General features: G+C 34.8%; 1 protein-coding gene and 1 long non-coding RNA gene across 2 annotated transcripts; one reads left to right on the top strand and one right to left on the bottom strand.

The window, feature by feature from the left end:
- Positions 1-6,937: 6,937 nt before the first annotated feature.
- On the bottom strand, positions 6,938-8,087 carry LOC122305021 (transcription repressor OFP8). The gene has a single exon (XM_043117285.1). The coding sequence runs from the start codon at positions 7,943-7,945 to the stop codon at positions 7,037-7,039; it is 909 nt and encodes a 302-aa protein (XP_042973219.1). The 5' UTR covers positions 7,946-8,087; the 3' UTR covers positions 6,938-7,036.
- Positions 8,088-9,229: 1,142 nt separating this feature from the next.
- LOC122305728 lies at positions 9,230-11,118 on the top strand. The gene is made up of 3 exons (XR_006241215.1): positions 9,230-10,178; positions 10,637-10,825; positions 10,986-11,118. It is a non-coding gene; the product is annotated as an uncharacterized LOC122305728 (long non-coding RNA).
- The last annotated feature ends 10,143 nt before the right edge of the window (positions 11,119-21,261 follow it).

Genomic DNA, 21,261 nt, shown 5'->3' with positions numbered 1-21,261 from the left:
CAGAGATTCAAACATTGTGGTCCACAGCCAATCCACGACATGATCGATTACTGTAATGTGGTCAGATAGAATTTAAAAAGTAAGACATGTTATAAGAGCCCGGTTTCCTTTTTTTTTTTTTTTTTTTAAATATTATAATTATCGAATTTTATATATATATATATATATATATATTGGATTCCAAAGATATATATAAATATATATATATAATATTTTTTTCCCCAATTCTTTTGAGGGATTGAGAAAGATTTCTAGATTATTAATTAGAAAAACCTCCTTTTTATCATTTTTAGGGTGAAAGGTGTTTTTTTATTTTTTATCTGAAAGCAGGGTGGCCGGGGGACTTTCCGGCCAACCTTTTTGGGAGGAATGACTTGTTGGAAAGAAATCTCCCATCTACCTTTATATTTGAAGCTGATGATCTCATGATCAACATTCCCCTTTACATTTTCCAAAATTCGAAGGTGTAATATTAAGTTAATGACAATCGATCCTCTCTTTTATATATAACAATATATATGATCAGTAAAACACTTTTGTGGGACATGATTAATGAAAAGTTTTTAGAAATGAATATAAAGTTCTACATGAGTTTAATTAGGACCAAAAAGATGTACCAAATACGATTTTAAGGATTATAATTCATGATGTATGTAACCTCCTGCCTAGCTAGCTAGTACTATTCCTTTATACGTATAATACCCAATATTGCATCCGTTTAAATAAAAACATTTAAGTTTGTTGTGTGTAACGTCTTTCATATATATGGTTAGCTAGAGAATGGCCATGACACAAAAAATGTCCTTTTTTGAAAATAAATAAATAAATATTAAATACAATCATACATATCAGCAAATTTTACACACTATATATCGCACTAAGGTGCGAGTTGGATAATGAGTATTTGAGCTGAAATAAGTTGAAATGAAAATTAAAAATTAAATAAAATATTGTTAGAATATTATTTTTTAATATTATTATTGTTTTGAAATTTGAAAAAGCTGAATTATTATTATATTTTATGTGAAAATTTAAAATAATTATAATGATGAAATGAGATGAAACATTTTCACTATCTAAACGGGACCTAAATGATATCAATATCTAAACTTATGCACCAATGCACACCATGCATGCAAGGCAATTTTTAAGCTAATCAATATAGTTGCACAATCAACTTCGTAAAAATTAACGAGATCAAAAGCAATCTGCAAACTTAGTACATATTGACACATCTAACACGCTACTGATCAATAGTCGCACACGGCAAATAATATATATGTTTACATGTTAACTTATAAACTCTTAAGGGTCATCCGTTTCTCTAAACTAGAAGCAGTGGAGGTGAAATTATGATAGAAGCGGCTTCGTACACTATAATAAAATTCGACTTTTAGGTACGAAGTCACTTATAGGAACAAAATTCAAATCTCGTCCTAAAAATAGCCCAAATTATAATTACCGTTTGAATGGTAATTTATCGTTCGAATAATAATATTTAGAGATGAAATCATTTGTCCCTATAATTGATTGTCCATTCGAACGTCTGTGTTAATTCTGCTCGAATGGTACCAAACCCTCTCAAACAATAATAATTTGTTCGAATAGTTATAGTTTGAATGGTTAAATTTTAGTGAAATTTGGCCAGGACCAAAAACGTGCTAATTTTTAAAAATTTTACCATTAGAATGTTTTTTAACTTGTTCAAACAGTTAACAATGTCCTAAAAAATATAAAGCGCGCGCCCCAAACTTTAAGAAGTATGAAACATTTTACAGCTCTCACACAGAGAGAGAGAGAGAGAGAGAGAGAGAGAGAGAGAGAGAGAGAGAGAGAGAGAGAGAGAGAGAGAGAGAGAGAGAGAGTAGCATACCAAAGATGGAAAATTTTTGAGGGGTATTCTTGTGAAGTAAGGAATGAGAAGAGTTATTTTTTCTTTCAAACGAATGAGATTTTTTGTTGTAATTTAAATATGCCTTTTTTCTATACTCTACTACCGTTTCTCTTTTTTGTTCTTATAATAGGGGATGCTTGGTGCCCAAAAATCACTTTTTTGGTTTATATATGAAGTATACTTACGTAGATTTTATTTTTGTTTTCAATTTTCTTGAAATATATAAAAGCTTATTGTTTGCTATAAATGTTGTTTTTGTTTTTTGGTACCTTACGTACGTTGTTGTTTATTGTTATAACATCTATTATTTATTACAAATTCTGGATGCTTGATGTTTATATTTCGTAGGACGTTTTGTTCTTGGAAATATTTTGTAGGCTAATTAATACTATTATGTAATTTGGAAATAGTATGTGATTCTAGCAAAATATGTAAGATGGTGTTTAGATATATATATATATATAATAAAGTTTGAACGTTATATTTTGGGAATTAATGAAACATATCATCGATCTCTAATTAAAAAAAGAACATTGCAACTAATTCGGTTGAAATATATGTGCCAAGAGATTAAAGTGTAATCATGAGTTGTAGACCCACAATAATAAATGTTGTTGGGTCTTATAGCTAGGAATTAGTATACCTTCAGTCAATTTTGCTATGGAATAACTTTTTACAATGATGTCCCAACTAGAATTAAGTGTTATCATGATTAGATATTGCTTGAATTGCGCAATTCAAGTTGGTATTGATTGAATTCTATTTTCATTAGCATATATCATGAATTTGCTATTTATAGATCGATGACTACTTTTCAGATAATATGCCTATAAGGCTATATATCCTATAGTTGTAAACACATTTGAGGTAATCATGATACCTTTGTATGAATTTGATCATGTTGGTTGGAATGATTGAAATGACTTGATGCAAAATTGGGAGTGGTTTCTTAGAGAAAAGTTGTTGTGTGGTCTTTGTGCTTTCAAGCAAAATGTTGATCTTTTTGAATTGTCTGGTCTAATATAAGATGTACCTTTAATTATTTACTAATTGCTCGGGTTTATGCAAATTTTTAGGAATTGTTTTTTACTATTAGTGAAGATAAAAAGTTCAAAACTTAAATATCCTTGAGTTGAACAGATCTAGAAAGAACAAAAGCACTAAAGTTTCAAACTTGGTCCATTTCATTATTTTGTATTTTCCATATGTTCAAATTAGAATTGGATAATCAAACAGACGTCGTGTAGTGCTTTGGTGCTGAGAATAATGTCATATATATATACACGCTGGTTATTGAACACTGCTCACTAAAACTCATTTTTCTTAAACCGGCCTCATGTTTTTCTTAATTATAGGCTGTCCGCTAAACTCATTTGCAACACTCTGCTTCACATTCTAAGAGTACCTTTTAGAATGTAAACCTGTCTTACAATAAAAACTAGATCGACAACCATAACAGACTATTTCTAAAAACTAGTACAAACACGTCATAAAATTACTGTAATATTTCCTTAAATTGTTCTCTTATTAGCTAGGAACCCATAGCTACACTGCTTCTACTCAAACACTTAACACTTACTGTTGTAACGTCCTCTAATGGATTATCTTGAGAGTATTCAGCTTGGTTGCTTTTGATTTGATAACCTAGCGAGTCTCAACTTTTTGCTTGGATATAATCTTTCCCATTGGTAGCTACGCTGCTTCTTCTTGTTACGGTTTTAGTTGTTATCGTCGTTGCACGTACAAATCATGTTTAGGAGAAAAAAAAAAAAAAAAAAAAACACTAGCAGATCAGATGGACATAAAAGTTGAAAATTTAGGAAAAATTACATTAATTACTATTACACAAAGGTTTACATTTTTGACCGATCATACTATTACGTACACAAAGGTTGAAGTTAAATTCATGGCTGGCCTTTGAATTTTAACAAGACATATTCTGTTAAAAATGAAAAATCTTCTTATAAGCACAATTCGTGCATCAATTCGCATATTAATATTGATATGAAAGATATATGTTTAATAAAATAATGTAAATTGAATGCAAAAATAATTTTTAAAAATTTTTTATATTTTTTTAAATAAAAAAATTATCGCGAACTAAAGCACCTAACAAAACTTTGTTAAAAATGTAACCGGAGGCAAGTCGAATCCGATTTTAATTTGTCCATACTTTCAATCCCTAAAGAGTACTAAAAGATTAATCAAGTTTTTATAGTTTTGAGTCCACTTTTTCTTTATTAAACATGTCGCATCTTTTTTGTTAATTGATGGGCAGAAGGAGGATATTAATCAGAGTGTTAATGTCAATATATCATGCTCGTAGCCGTTTAAAGCTGGCTAGGGGAGTAGTAAACCTAATACACGGTTTTGTTGGCGGCGGCTACAGTACTATGTACACAAAGTGATGATATCCAGCTGACGATAAAGACTAAAGAACGGCTATTGGCCTACACGACTGAGACAGTTGTGCTATACTATCAACTCCTAGCAATGGCATTAGGCCACGCATTCTAGAGTTGGAACCTGTCCACGTCACTTGGACAGTAGAGTGTGACCTAGCCGCTGCTCTCACGGCTCTCAACCCTTGCTGCTCAAGACTAAACAGTACATGCAAATCCAATCCCTTTTCATGCCCGGCCTGGCCTGTAATGAAGCCCAATGTATTGACTTGACCCAACTGGAGTTCCTTTTGATGGGTGCTATCTTTGGGCTAAACCAAGTGCCCAAACCTCCATATTCACCTTTTCTTTTGCTGTTTTCCTCAAGGCAGCTCCGGTAGCATGGATGCACCTTTGTCACAATTGATATTTAGATTTGGGATTTTTAGCAAATGACCATATTTATAAGCTGAAAACCCAAATCATGTCCCAGCAGAGGCCGAAAGGAGGAATGAACCGTGTTGGTTCTATGTTGGACAATGGAAACCTGATCACTTTGCGCTTGCACCTGCTTCATTCATTTATTTTGTTGTTCTGTAGTGTGTACGAGAGAGAGAGAGAGAGAGAGAGAGAGAGAGAGAGAGAGAGAGAGAGAGAAGAGGCCCGAGAACCCAAAATCGTGAACATTAACCAGAATGCTAACTGAATAGACGCGAAACTGAGCAAAATAATAGAACTGCCATATAAACAGACATTCTTTAATTTGGATCCTATATCTGGAATGCCAACAACCAAATTTGCTTCACAGTTTGTCATTTGCTCACAAATGACATCCCAGATTTGCTAAAGAAAGCTCACTGCACCCACCCAACACAGAGAAGCGAGACACCCAAAATCCATCTTCTCTCTGTTTTTTTATCTTTTCCATCCATCCCTTTTACACATGCAATGTAAAACAGCTATCAATCTCAGACATGGTCCCCTACAAAATAAGAGGTTTTCTTGCTGTTCATAATATTCTCTATCTCTGTAAATCCCTCAACATTAATTTTTACCTCCCTTATTTTCTCATTCCATTCTGTCTTTCTCATCAATTCTTCGAAAAGGACTTTTCATGCATCTACGACGTTTCAGTTTCAAAAGTTTTTTGTTTTGCTTCATGGGGATTGTGCATCATTCCTTATACCTCTTAGATACCAACCCCTCTTTTCTTTTTCTTCTTTCTAATATAAATGTTCAAACAAAACCTGATGCATGCCATTGCCAGCCCACCATTGATGCTTTTTTAGTGTATCAAAGCCAGTGCTGTCCAATGAGACCCGATCATAAAATGCGTCTTTTTTTATTATTATTACTATTACTGTCATTACCAGCTTTGAGCTCCCTTGTTGGTTGTGTTTTATTTGAAACACAAACGGCTCAAGGACAACAGGACATAATGCTTTAAGATTTGAACTCTGTTCGATGTTAGGGTACATGTGGCTATATATGTTTGGTTTGTGCTGTTTTTTACCCCATAATCCATATAATGGAGACAAATGGATTGTAAGATTAAATTGAAATGGTTTGACAACACAACAAATCTGCATGTACCTAACTCTTCATCATATAACTTGTGTCTTTTATCTACCAGCAATTTCAAAAACTTACTAAATTGTTGTTTTTTTGGTCGACGGGTGTTGTGCCTGCCAATCATGGCTAAATTGCCTTGCCAACAAGGAGATCTGACCATTTTTTAGTCTTTTATGAGCTAATTGAGCTAACAGATATAAAATCCCAATTTTCTTTGTCCACTTTTGGCGTCATATGTGGAGCTAGTGGAATACATTGTTAATCTAGGATGTTTAAATACATCCTTTGTCGTTCAACTAGCATTAGAAACTTTCCCTTTTATGTTAGCTTGTACAAGAATATTGTTTTTTTTTGGGGGGGGGGGGGGGGGGGGGGGGGGGAGAAGAGGAAGAAAATATTTAATCCTTGTATCATGATATTGATCTCCAATAATATATGAGTGTGATTTCAAATGTTCTAATCCTAGCTCATACCTGTTATTTTTTTTTTTTTGATAAGTAGCTCATACCTGTTATTTTCAAAGGGAAAAAAGGTAAAGCTGGTTTTCTTAAAGTCCAAGAAGTAAAAGAGGCCTTTTTGGCTTTCAAGCAGTAAAAAGGATAACGATCGAGCTTATCTTTTTCACAAGTGATTCAAGTCAACCACGCAGAAATTTGAGACAGCCTTTTTTATGTTTTTCGGAGCGCATTTGTTTTCAAATCAAGGCAAACAATCGTTCCCATCAACATCTTTTCAAGCTCCATGTTGAAAGGTCCAGGCCCTATCCATAAAGGTTAAGAAACATGAAACACCCGTGGCTTTGTCTTCTCATTTCCCTTTTAGCTGTGTTTTTTTTTTTTCCCCCTCTCTTTTCCCGGAAATAATCGAGAAAAGGCCATAAAGCATCAACAACTATTCACGTTCTTGCTTATGGGCGGGACATATCCTACTTCCTGATCTTCTAATGTTGGCCAGATTCTTCGTCTTTTCAAACACAGTTGTTTTGCTGTAGAATCAAAGACTAAAACAAAAAAATCCCCCTGATCTCTGTAAAATGTTGGCTACATTGAAACCATGAAAAAAATTGGCAGTAAAAAGTTGATCAAGAGAATTGGAGAAAATGGAGGTTTATCCATTAATGAAGTTAGTTTTCTGGCCAACATTTTTCCTAGAAAGACTAAGCATTCGCAGAAAACAAAGACGGTTTTCTTCAAGACCAATTACAAAACAGAGCCTCGCATATCTCGGTGAACACCTCCACAATGATCTTATGATGATGGTACGAATTCAGAGACAGGAAACACTGCAAGAGTTGCTCCAAATCTTTGGCCGCAAACATCTGCTTCTCAACGATCATTTCCACCATTGACGTCCTGAAATCTTTGTACGGATCGCTGGAACTCTTCACCACAGCAAAGCTATCCTGCACTTTCCCCTGCATTGGCATTAGACCCAGCCCAGCAGAACTCCGAGCAGTCCGCCGAGCCCCGTGCCGTTTCCGACGAGAACGACGTCGCTGAGACTCGGATGAATCGGAAGAGAGGCTCTTGGAAGAGAAAAGAGTGTCGGTCTCGTCCTCTCTTTCATCTTCGTCATCTTCGCTGCTATACCACCACCCACCAAAACTCATATCCTCCTGCGAGAAAGAACTAAAGGGAAAGGCTTCTGAATGCTTGTTCTTCATCTGGGTCGTCTTCTTTTTCTTCTTATTCTTGCTTCTATCTGAGCCTTTCTTATTCTGCTTAAACTTGAAATCTCCGAACTGGAAGAACGGATTCAAGGGAGACATTGGAGACGCAGGAGGGGAGGTTCGTCCGGCGGGGTTGGCCGATGCGAAAGGCGAAAACGGCTCAGAGACTTTCCTTCTCGACAGTAACTCTCTGGCAGGTATTATGCAGCTGTTGTGGATGATTTCTGGGGTTTGGGAAGGTTTGGGTCTGCAAATGGAGCGAAAGGCTCGATGCTTCGGGGACAAGGCGGGCTCGATCCTGTGGAAGTTTTGGTGGTTTTGTGGGACAAAGACGGCTTTTTCGACAACGTCGGAGAGGTTTCGAGACCGACAAGAGCTGATTGAGGCTCGGAACAAGCGAGAGATTCGCAGCTTGAATCGGTTTTCCATGAGAGAGGCTTTGCGTGGGCCGGGAGAGACTTCGGAAGAGAGACGACGGTATTATTATGAGGAGAGGATATAGAGAAAGATGATGAATGAGAAAATGGAAACCCGTAGATGTTCTTTAAATCATGAGAAAAGCGGTATTATTTTAAAAGGAAACGGTAGTTGAAGTTGTGAGTGGGTAAATATAGTGTTGGGTAATTATTTTGAAAAATAAATAAATAAATAAGAGATTTATATAAAAAAAATTAATTTTTTATGTATGGATCTCATTTTTTTTTTAAATAACTGTGCGGGACTATATATAAGTTTACTCATTCTTTAATTCTATTTGTCTTTAAATATTGAACTGCAGGCGGGCCAATATTTAAATTTGTTACATTATTATTTGCCTACTTTATTTATTGCAATACCAACATCTTATTCATTACAAGATTGTTCCTTCATGACAGGATGAATAATCTGTATAGGCCCCTCTTGCCAATTTTACTAGTAGATGAGCCACTTCATTTGCTTCTCTCAAGTTGAATATCTTCTTCCAGCCAAGCTATTTTTTTAGCATTGACCGAGTATGATACACCAAAGATCCATACTCTTGATAAAATCTTCATTGCTATTTATCACCTTTACAATAACTTGAGAGTCCCCTTCAAATACTGCTATAGCAAAGCCCAAATCTGCACGTATCTCCATTGCCTTTCTTAAAGCCATGCCTCCAGCTATAATAGGCACTACAAGAAATTTAGCTTTTCCTCACGAAAATTTTATCCCAAGCTTGACATTCGTGGCAAATACTTAGCTTATGACACCAAAAGGGTCCGTGTGAAAAAAAATTGCTATTTTCTACCAAATTACGTCCGACGAGCAAGAAGTTGTGGTAAAAGCGACTTTTTGCAGCGAAAAAAACGAATTTTTGCGGCGACTTCATGTTGCCGCAAATACTTTTAAGTATTACAACACTTTCCCCTTATTTCTTTTTTTCCCAGCCCGATACCCGCTCGTTTTTCCTTCTCCCCCTTTTTTCTTTCCCCCCCCCCCCCCTTGATACTCCTTCTCTGGTTGAAAGATGGGTTTGCTGCCGCCCTTCCTAAGCCGTGCTTGCTGGTGTGCTGTCGTCACCTCGCCGAGGAGGTGAGTCTCTAATCCTCCCATATTTCTTTCTCTATCTTCGTCTCTTTGGGTTTGCGTCTCTCTCTCTCTCTTTCTCTCTCCGTTTCTCTCACTCTCTATTTCGCCCTAATTATCTCTCTCTCTCTCTCGATTCCATCGTCGAATGTGGGGGATCTTGACTAGAGCGTGGACGAGGGGCTGCTGCTCAATGAATGGGTATGTGTTTTTCAAATTTTTCCCCTCCCGATTTAGGTATATGGATTGGAAGCATTTTATCAGAGCATAGTACTATTTTTTGAATTTTTGGAGCTCTTGCGTGTTTGGGAAAGTTCACTTATTTTTGGATATATTAAATTTTTGGAGCTCTCCATTAGTAAATGTTAGGAGCTCTCGTTATTGTGGGGTTTCCGATTTTTCCATGGATGAGAAGGGTATTAAAGCTCTCGTTCACATCCTTGACCTGGTATTCTTCTATGTTCCTTTCTCTGTTCTTCTCATGTTTTAGCTTTGATCATAAGCCCTTTACATCTATCTTTCTCTGTGGTTCTGTGTTGATTGCATACGTTTAGGCAAGTATGTATGTAGGGTTTCCGTTTTTGTTGTTTTGCTGATTTCCTAATTTATTTAGGTAGCCATGAATTACGGTGGCTTTGGAAATGTCTAGAATTTCTTTAGTTTGGATAACCAGGGAATTAAACATTTTTTTTTTCTGTTTTTAAATTAAAGTTTCGGATTCAGCAATTCTCGTTATTGATATGAGGAAGGTTGATTTGATGATGATATGGGAAAGGTTTGTTTGATGATGGCATTAAGCTCCCTAACTCTGTTTCAAGCCTATGCATTTTTCTTTGGATCCAGTGGTGTATGTAGGAGTATACTGCGAATTATAAATCCCCATTTGCTAATGTCCTAATATCTTCAAGAAAGGGAAAACATACCTGCTTTGGTAATTAATTTTCCTCTCACCTCAAGTTAGTAGAAGCTCTCGAGTATGAAAATGTTACTCCTGGACAGGATATTGATGAAATATTAGACTTCATGTCCAAAGACATGCATCTTCTTCATCTGTAAATGGTTTATGGATGGCCCAAGATCAACATAGAAAATACTCAAATCCAAACATCTCTTGGTCTGGTTCTGCAAAGGTTACCATTCTTGCTGGTGGGTCTGCTAAAGGTCTATTTAATATATTAATTTCTGTTTCTGCTTTATCCTACACAAATGGTCAATGAATTGATGTCATTGACTGACAAAATATTTCAAGATTCAAATTTGGCTCGGTGATGAGATAACAACCTTGATTTTTCTTTGCAGCTGCACATTTTGTGCATCATTAGCATTGAATTTGTCTTCTAGCTTCTGGAAGCAACATGGGAGAAATGGTAAAGATATAAAAATCTGTGAACTACATATTTATTGTTCATGAAAGAATTCCTTATATAAAATTATGAAAAGACCCAGACCAAGCCTACCCACTCAAATTGTAAAAGAAGATGTTGGATTCATTTAGAGCAACAATGTCAATCAGAGGGCATTTGGGTTTTGATTCTACACCATATTGATAATATCATTTATATTTTATTTCAGTTTTTTTTGTTTATTAAAGTTTCATTGTTGCATTACTCTCTATATTTTGTGCAATGACACCACTGACTCTCTATATTTTGTTCATCTTCATGGTTCCATGAGTTGTCTGCAATGACACCAATGACACCACTAACTCTCTATATTCTGTTTCAAGGATCGTCCAAATACCAAAGTATGATGATTTTCCAGGTATATCTCTTGTATATGCCATATTTATTTTATTGTGAGAATTAAATACCAATTTTTGAGTTGATCATTTGTGTAATAATGCAAAAGCAGCATGCATGCATGTGTACTACTATATATCTTGTATTTTAATATCCTCAATAATTATTATTGATCAATGCAGTCATCCGCCGATGGCAAGGTTTTTGTTCTCGATGGAGCACTACAATTTACAGAGAAGGATGAATGTTCTTACCAAGAAATGATGACCCACCTCCCACTTTGCTCTATTCCTAATCCAAACAAGGTACTTGATCAGATAATATTCCTTTTTACTATAAGAAATGCATTTCTTTATCTTAGGTATATTATTTCTAGTCATAAAGGTTTGTGCAATGATGCGGTACTATTTAAATATATATATATATATATAAATTTAAGCGATAAACATGTGAAACAGACTTAAATGTGTCGCACGATCAGTTGCCAGATTCATAGATTTTTGCCATTTGCGTAGTCGTCATGCACTTCTTTCATCTCTTTTTTTGCCTTTTGGTTGTCATTAAATTATCCCCTCCTTGAATAAATTTTGCCTTTAACTTTTTTGAGGACTTTCCACAGGTAGTTCAATTGATATGGTGATCCTCTATGATTTTGGTTCTTGGTGAGCTGAAAGCTGACAAAGCTCATTTAAGTCTTTGAATTTCAGTTAAGGCCAATGTCTTTATGTTGTATGTAATGAACACATTTCAAAAACTCAAGTGTTATTTGAATAAAATATCTACATTTGTGTTGGATTGGATTACATGGGCAGCAAGCATGTTGATATGTCTTGCAATACAAGATTTTGAGTTATATATATGGAAGTGTGAAGTGGAATGATGTGAATTGGTAGTAAATATTGAAGTGATATGTTGGTTGGGATTATTGTTGGTGTGTATGAAGCTTGAAAGAACATTTGTAGATTGATATTAACAACTGGATAGACTATGTTCAAAGTTAATTTATTGCATTTCATTGGTGTACATGCTAGTTCTTATGTATTGAATTTTAATGGATGGTGGTTTATTGCATTTTATGGTTACGTTGGTTTGTATATAATTTTTTAGCTTATATTAGACAATTTTTTATGATTATTTTTGGCTTAGTCTCGTTTGTTTTTGGTTTTACGGTTTGTATTTTTTTTTTCTAATATCTTTTAGCATTTTCCATGAAGACAACTAGTGGCAAATACTATTTTTTTTTTTGCCAGTAGAACTTTTTCCCCACAAATGTTGTAGTGGGTAATACTAATACCCACCAGTACCTCTCGTGGTATTTGCTCTTATTCTCACATAAACGAAAATGGATGTGCTTTTGCGACAAGCTTCATCGGCTCTTGCCACGAAATGTGTCGTGGGAAAATATAGGTATTGCCCATGACTTAAACCTTTCGTGGGCAATAATACTTTTTGCGGCGAGTTTTACGCCACGAGCTCCCCACGGGCCGAATTGGTGGAAAAAATATTTTTCCCACAAAAACATGACTTTTTGCCACGAATCTCCTCCTTGGAGAAAACCAATATTTCTTGTAGTGAGGTTTTATGTTATAGCTAAAATTTGTGCAAACACTGGCCATGATATCACCTTACTCATCCCTGATAATGATTCCCAATCCTGTCTTTTTTTGTTGATCATCCACAAATGCATCCCAATTAGCTTTCACATACCAACAATTTGGTTTTTGCCATTTAGCTGTACTTCTAGCTAAGGAGGAGTCAATCCATCAAACTGCTTGAGAATGAAAAGATTGTTATAAAAAAAACCACGGTCTCCCTTCCAAGACTCTTTCCTTATCAGCTGTAATCACAAATGTAATCATATAGAGGTTGGGGCTAATATCTTGGAATTGAAAGAGCTTGTTCAACCTCCAGATTTTTGCCTAGTTGATTATATCACTTCCTTGCTTGTCAGACGATCTGTGTAGACCTTGCCCACTATGTTCCTTTCACCTTTCATATAAGTGATATCAATCAAATTGGCAACATCTACTTCAATTTGCTTATCTTCTTTCTCTGTTAATTAGCCTTAACTGTTTCTACTTCTCCTCCAAACTATCCATGACTAACACCCTAAATCCATAACACTGACCAGGAAGCACCATCCTTACGATTGTAAACCGTATGCCGTGATTTAAAACACTCCACCTCTTCCACTCATAGTCGAGAGAGATCGAGAGATAAAGACTTTCCCAAAACTCCAGGATTATTATTTGTCTTAAACATATAAGATGTTCACCAAGTAAAATAATGATTTAAACTTACGAGAAGAGATAAATTAAATTATTTATTATATCCTTAATGTATAAAAATGAATAATACAAAAAAAATTAAATTATGTATCCTAATTAACAGGTTCTAATTATAAAATAAATTACGCTTAACATTCTTAATTATCCAATTCAAATAGCTAGCTTAGGACGACAATGTCTTAACGGTCGAGCTAGCTAGTTGGAGCTGGGTTTTCGAAACTCCAATGGATTTATTATGGCAACAATTAATATATAGCTAGCTCATAATTTATATATATGGAAGTACTGCCTGTCTTCATGACGTTGTACGTTTTAGACATTTTAGCTGCATGCATGGAGCTCGTTGCTTGCTATATATATTCGTAGAACGTCATTAATTATAAGAAAATTATTTATTTGTAATCAATTATTTTTAATAAATTGATTATTTTTAATTAAAATAATTTTATTTTCGTTTTAAATAATTTTTTTTATTATAAAAAATTAATTACAAATATTTATTTTTCTTGTAATGCATTAACGTTGTTGATGAGTATAATTAAAATCATTCGGGGCGGCGAAACAATCATTCATAAGCTCCATGAAAGTTTATCTGTTTAACGATCGATGCATAAATATTGCATTTGCAGATTCGAAGGATATATATATATATATATATATATATATCAAAGTACAATCATGCATTATGGCGCCAACTTGTCTTCTAATTAATTTCTTCTGTCCACTGCAATGCAGTTAGTACGTACGATGCACATGTATACATAAAGTCATAGCTATCTATATATGTATATATATATATATATGATCAGTACGCCTGGGACCGATCGATCGAGTAATAAACAAAAGTACTAGTACTAGTGTATATGAAGGGTTATAATTCTTGATCAGTATTTCAAATTCAAGTTGTGGAAAAGCTGGTTGTGGGTTCTAAGAAAAAGTCATAAAGATTATTTGAATAATTGAATTTATATATAATAGAAGAGTAATATTAGATACAGTCTTATAGTATGCAAGTTTTACATATTTATTTTGAAAAAAAAAATAAGAGGTACATTATTAAAAATATAATTTTTCTGTGTGAATTATGAATTTACCAACTTTTTTTTAAAGAAATGTGTGAAAATTTATTTTTTTAATAATCTATCTCACTTTTTTTCTAAAAAAAATAAACAATATTTACGTATTTTCAAACTACAAATAGAATTTATCTTAATATAATAATACAATGGAACATGCATGTAAATTAATTAAGATGGAGTATACGCGGTAATATGAACTTAATTTGCAGTAGCTTGTTTTCTGCATTTTGGGCAAGTAATGTTATATGCGGTCCTGTAGTGTATAAATATAATTTTTTTTAAATAGTGGACTCTATTATTAAAAAAATAATTTTTTTATATAGATCACATATTTATTTATTATTTTTAAAAAAATTACATGACGCGTGCACATTTTACAACTGTAAATGTTATTTATACTTTAATAAATTGCACATGCATACCAAAAAAGTATATTTTCTTTGGAGTTAATTGTTATAATTTATAAGCACGTGGTAGAATTACTTGACTTGTGTTGAAAATTAAAGTATATTTAAAGGTCTATTCCTTAATGTTGAAAATTTAAAGTATATTTAAGGGCGAAAATACTCCTTAATGTTGTTGCATTTGGTTATAATGGAAACCTAAAATTTCCGACGACATATATATAGCTCTCGTAAATATAATGCGTGAGAATATAAATATTTAAAAATGTGATTAAGCTCATGTACGTTACAAATTTATAACTTGTGAAGAGTACTTCACACTTGAATTGACTAGTGTTCGTTGATCTAGCACTGCTGCTTCGGAAGGACTAGTTCCTGATCAGATGCTGCTTCTTTGGTCAACATGCATGTACGTTTGCATGTAGTACTATACCAGAAATCATATATTACAAACACGAGAGAGAGAGAGAGAGAGAGAGAGAGAGAGAGCTTTGAAATGCGAGCTGAGACTCATGGTCGAGGGCAAATTAGGTAAACAGTAGTAATAGTGTTGCCTTTTCCATGTTCGATATGGGCAAATTTTATATTGTCAATTGTCATATCTATTTAGATCGATGATCTGTATTGAATTTACATACACATTTTGTCGATATGCTCCTGTCTGCTTCAACTAGTCCACGGGTTTGAAGACAAAGTGTAGAGGATCTAAGCATTTGGATGCATCATAAGGTTGAATCTTTCAGCTGTAGGGAGTCTTCCATTTCACTTCCCAAAAGAAAACGCAAAACTTCATCAGCATTAGAAATTAAGATGATGTCAAGTTCTCTCTCTCTCTCTCTCTCTCTCTCTCTCTCTCTCTCATTAGGGATCGAGCATCTCATAGTCATAGAAGCTTCCAACAACAACAAAACAAACCAAAGGATGCACTTTTGCCCTTTTCTACAAAATGACCCACCGTGAGCTAACAGACAGTTTAATTCAGCTTTTGAAGTTGAAGTTAGCTTAATGACAAGAAGACCTATATATATATATATATATATATATATTCGAAGGCTCTGCAAAACTTCAGCCATTTCCAATTAACTGGCTTTTCAAAGAAAGGAATAGAGAGAGCAACCGCAGTTAGTATTTTGACATTTGAATTATGACTTTTGGTTAAGGTCGGTTTGTTTATATAATCACACTTTTCATGTGGGGTTATCGTTTATTTTGTCTGTATGAAACATTACAACCTTAATCAAATATTATAAGATCAGCAAATCATGAATTCAACCTGCATGCATTTTCTTCATGAATACTGCAGATAGTTTGAACGGTAAAACTTAGTAATTAATTTGGCTCTATACATGGAGTTTCAAAAATTAGGTCGGGCAAACGGCACATGGTTCAGGTTGTGGTATGGTACATTTTGATGCTTTTTACATGAAGAATTGCCTGGATTTTGTTGCTAGATAGGTGCGGCTATGTATACGATGCTAAAAGTCATTGAATAGGCAGTCACGAAAAGTGGGTTGTACCATTACAATGTCATGCATGCATGTAGCTGATAGGTTATTGGATTTTTCTAGATCAGTGTCTATGCAAGCAACAGCATATATACGTTCAAGACCCGTGACAGACCATATCTGTCCTCCACTCTCATCCTTGTTCTTTTTCTGTCTTTTATGGGTTTTTCTCAAGATAAATATTAGAAGAGTAATGCTAAACACGACACCATCATTTTATTTGTATCTTATTATATATGATGTGATATATTTATTACTATTTTATAATAAAGAAGCATGTAATAAATAATTATTTAATAATAATAAATATAACACATCTTATTTAGTTATATGCAAGTAAGATGATAATATAGTATATAAAATTTTTTATGTTAGATATATACATAGATCCTACAAAAATAAAATTAGACAATGATATAATTAATTTGATGCAATATATTAGATCTGTTTTATATTAAAATGTATTTTACATGACAATATGTCGTAAGACACGTTAATTTGTAAGTTACTTTGTGAGATTGCTTGGACCAAACGTTTCTCTTTTTACAAATTTACAACCTCTCCACTCATATCACAGTTTTTTTAAGTGAAGATCTAGATTTTCAGCTTGCATATATATAAGAATGATATATTCAGCTTTTTTTGTGCTTTCTATCCGTTAGATCACCTTAAAGTTCGAATCCTTTCAAGCAAAAAAGGAACCAAAGGCGTTTAGTGTTCAAACACGTACTTCGATCAGTTTAATAATACTCACGAGCTTGGTACTGCTGGGCTCTGTGTGGGTGACAGGTTGTTAGCATGATTTAGATATTCTCTACTATTTTTCATCGATCCATTCTATAATATAATATTAAATTATTAGAAACTAATTATTATCTAATATTTTTGAGCTAATAGTTTTGATTAATAAACAAGTAGATGAAAAAACTTTTTATTTCTAAAATCTTTGAGACAAAATAATTAGGTGTTTTGCATTAATATCTATCCCAATTTCCTTTGCTTATTATGTCTTCAATGACAGACCAAAATGTGACAGGCTCCCGATCGGCAAATTAATGATATTGGGAATGAGCCTCGTGTAATTTGGTTACAATTAAAGATTGAGATAAAGTTAAATAAATTTAGTTACAAATATTGTTAAAATATAATTTTTTAATATAATTTTTATTCTGGAATTTAAAAAGGTTGAATTATTTTTTATATTTTATTTAAAAGTTTGAAAAAAATTATAATAATTAGATGAGATGAAATGATTTATGAAAACAAACCATGCCTTAGTACTATCATTGTTTGGCAAACTTCACCTATTGATAATGCGTTAGTATGAAAATGAATTTGTCTTGTACTAAAGAGTAATGTAATATATAGTTTTAGGGTGTGTAAATTTTACCATCTTTTTTTTTTTAGGGTGCTGCTAGGTACAGTCCCAGATAAGGGCTTGTCTGTGCACGAATGGAGTTTATGGTAATTTTATTCTTTAAATTATGGTGAAATGTCAAAAAAGTCCCTAGAGCTCAAATTTTATGATTCAGCTTCATTCCCTCCCTCCACAGCGATTCTAGCCAAGACCTGTTTCGAATCCTCCTAGGTGTTCAAACATCAAGTGAGCATTTCTCCTATTCTCCTTGTGGATTTATAAATGATTTTACATTGAGATCTTCTTCTTTTTTTCTTTTGGCATTTTTTTCCCTAAAGAAATGGTATAAACTAACGACTGATTGAAATCATTTTCTGAAACATAGCTCTGTTTGGTTTTGGAGAAATCAGAGAGATAGAAAAAAGAGGACTTTAAACAAAGATAGGCTTAATGAGTAGTTTCGTATGCTTAAGATTTTAATCTCTCTCCTTTCCCACATTTTTATCGGCAACCAATGACACCCAAATCACAAAATCCCGCCTTGCACTTCCTATGTCCTTATCAACTCTGTAAAGGTTCAGACTTTGCCTCTTTGGTCTAAAGGGAATGAATGGGTCAAAGTTTTAGGCTATTCTTAACGTCTTGTATTGGTCCTCCTTACAAAAAAAAAAAACTTGAATTTAGGATTTTCTAAAATATAATTGATATTTTTTTTTTAGGTGATTCAAGTTACAGTTGCTTTCCAAAAAAAAAAAAAAAAAGTTACAGTTGCTTCCAGAACTTGCTTTAGGTGATTAAAGTTACAGTTGACGCATGATATCATGCGTTGGTCCCCACATAAAAGTATGCAGAGCCATTTTAAGTTTCGATGGCATACTATGGTAAACATGATTTAAGCAAGAAAAATAGTATATGCATTATTCTTGTTGGAGCTGGATGTATCAGATAATGATGTAAATGTTTTGAGTTTTGTATGTGTGTGCATTTTAAGCTAAAGAGGTCAAGTGCTACTATGGGGTTCTGATTCTACTAGAATTGCATTGAATTATTATGTGGTAGTTTTGATAATTTTAAACACCTGGTAAGTTCTAGTGTTATATGAAACTTATTTGCTTTTCTAGCTTATTGCCATATCATGAGGAAGAACTATAACCCAAGGTTTTTTTTTTTTTTCTTTTTTAGTTATGAATAGGATGGAAGAAAGTAGCAAAAGTAATCAAGCTGAACCCACCTCATATAGTCGGCGATCGTTGTTTTCTGAAGATGAGTTTTTGGAACCCACAATGGGCTCTAATTCTGAAAATGAAGTGTTAGAGCCAATGTTGAGATGTAATGCTAATGAGAATGTTTTAGAGCCAACGTTGGGCTCTAATGTTGATGAGGGAGTATTAGAGCCAACGCTGAGTTGTAATGATGATGAGGAGGTTTCTGAGCCAACGACTGGGATGGTTTTTAAAACTAAGGTGGAACTCATTGAGTACTACAAGAAATATGGGAAACAGGCTAGGTTTGGAATAATGACCCAACGAAGTAAAAGGGATCAAAATGGGAATGTTAGATATGTAACACTTGGCTGTGAGCGTGGTGGGAAAGCAAGGAATCGTAGTAATAATCTCGCTAACCCACATCCAACAGTTAAGACTAATTGTAAGGCGAGAATTAATGCAATATTAGTTGGTGAGTTGTTACGCATAAATACTGTTGAAAATGAACACAACCATGGCTTAACTCCAAGAAAGGCAAGATTTTTAAATGTAATCGAGCTATTGATAAATCTGTCAAGAGGCAGCTAGACATTAACGATAAGGCAGGCATAGGTATGGCTAAAAGTTTCAACGCATTAGTTGTTGAGGCTGGTGGATTCGATAAACTACCATTTATTAAGAAAGATGCACGAAATTATATTGACAAAGCCCGTCACCTAGACTTGGCAAATGAGGTGCTGTAGCGTTGAGGGATTATTTCGTGAGAATGCAGTATAAGAATGAGGGCTTTTACTCATTGATGAATTTAGATGACGACGAAAGATTAAAAAATATTTTTTGGGCTGATGCACGTAGCAGAGCAGCATATGGATATTTTAGAGACGTTGTGACATTTGATACAACATACCTAACAAATCGATATGGTATACCATTTGCCCCTTTTGTCGGTGTTAATCATCATGGACAATCCATATTGTTGGGTGCAGGTTTGATGTCAAGTGAAAATACTAAAACGTTTGTCTGGTTGTTTGAAACTTGGTTGAAATGCATGGATGGGAAGGCGCCAAAAGCTATCATTACTGATCAAGACAGAGCCATGAAAAATGCTATTGAAATAGTTTTTCCAAACACTCGGCACAGATATTGTTTGTGGCATATTATGCGAAAACTACCTGAGAAGTTGGGTTCACATTTCCAATACAACTGTGGTTTGAAGACTGCCTTGCACAAATGTGTTTATGACTGTCAAACTCCTGAGGAGTTTGAGACTTCCTGGGAGGTGTTTCTTGATACTAACAACTTGCACAAGCATGTATGACTTCAAAGTCTATATAGTGAACGAATGTATTGGATTTCTGTATATTTAAAAGATACATTTTGGGCTGGGATGAGCACAACTCAGAGGAGTGAAAGTATGAATGTATTTTTTGATGGATTTGTGCATTCGGGGACAACGTTGAAAGAGTTTGTTGATCGATTTGATAATGCACTGAGGAAGAAAGTAGAGAATGAGAAGTTAGCAGACTTTCATTCATTTAACTACACAATCCCGTGTATAACTCATTTACCTGTGGAGAAGCAAATTCAAGAATTGTATACTAACTCTAAGTTTAAGGAAGTATAGTCCCATATCCTAGGGATTATCTATTCACACTGTATTCTCATCAAGATAGAAGGGGCAATTTCTACATATCAAGTTAATGATCAGTTGCAAATCGAGGACAACATCAAGCGGGTTACATATCAGGTATACTTTAATGAGGATGAATGTAAGGCAAAGTGCATGTGTGGCCTATTTGAGATGAGAGGCATTTTATGTAGGCACATTCTTGCAATTTTCTCAGTGCGGGATGTTCAAGTGTTGCCTTCAAAATACATTATGGATTAGGGGTGAAAACCGACCCCTTCGGCGCGGTTTTTGGGCAGAACCGCCGCCGACCGATGAGAGGGAAAACGGTGGACGGACCGACCGTAACCGGTCGACGGGGAGGAGAACAACCGGCCGTATCGACTACGGCGGTTCTCTGGCGGTTTACGGTCGGTTCTCGGTTTCCCTCCCGCGGCGTCGTTCGTCTGAGAGAGTAGAGAGAGAGAGAGCTGCAGAGGAGAGAGAGAGGGTTATAAACGCAGAAACGGAAAGGAGAAAGGAAGAAGACGATGGGACCGATGGGTTATATCTAAACGGCGCCGTTTGGTTTAATACCAGACGGCGCCGTTCTAATTTTTTTTACTCACCTTATAAACAAAACGACGCCGTTTGGTTTAATAACAAACGGCGTCGTTTAATCTGTGTGTAAAACACAGACCTAAAAGTAAAACGACGCCGTTCTACTTAAACTTAAGTGGAACGGCGTCGTTTTATATTGATAAAATTAAAAAAAAAAAAAAAGAGGAATGTTACATCGGCCGGTTCAGCGGTTTGAGCCGGCCTCAAACCGCGACCGAACCGACGATAGACGGTTTTGCTAAAACGCTGCCGACCGCCGACCGGTTCCTTGACGGTTTCGGCCGGTTCCGGCCTCCGGCGGCCGGTCTGAGTCGGTCACGGCCGGTGTTCCGGTTTCTTGTACACCCCTATTATGGATAGATGGAGAAAAGACATTAAACGTAGATATGCTCT

This window comes from Carya illinoinensis, chromosome 3 (genome assembly GCF_018687715.1).
Source record: "Carya illinoinensis cultivar Pawnee chromosome 3, C.illinoinensisPawnee_v1, whole genome shotgun sequence".
Lineage (NCBI taxonomy): Eukaryota > Viridiplantae > Streptophyta > Magnoliopsida > Fagales > Juglandaceae > Carya > Carya illinoinensis.
The sequence above is the reverse complement of the archived record's forward strand: the minus strand, read 5'-3'. Positions and strand labels throughout refer to the sequence as shown.

Excerpts from the sequence above, each read along its gene's own strand:
- LOC122305021 (XM_043117285.1), bottom strand. The coding sequence starts at position 7,945 with ATGGAAAACCGATTCAAGCTGCGAATCTCTCGCTTGTTCCGAGCCTCA.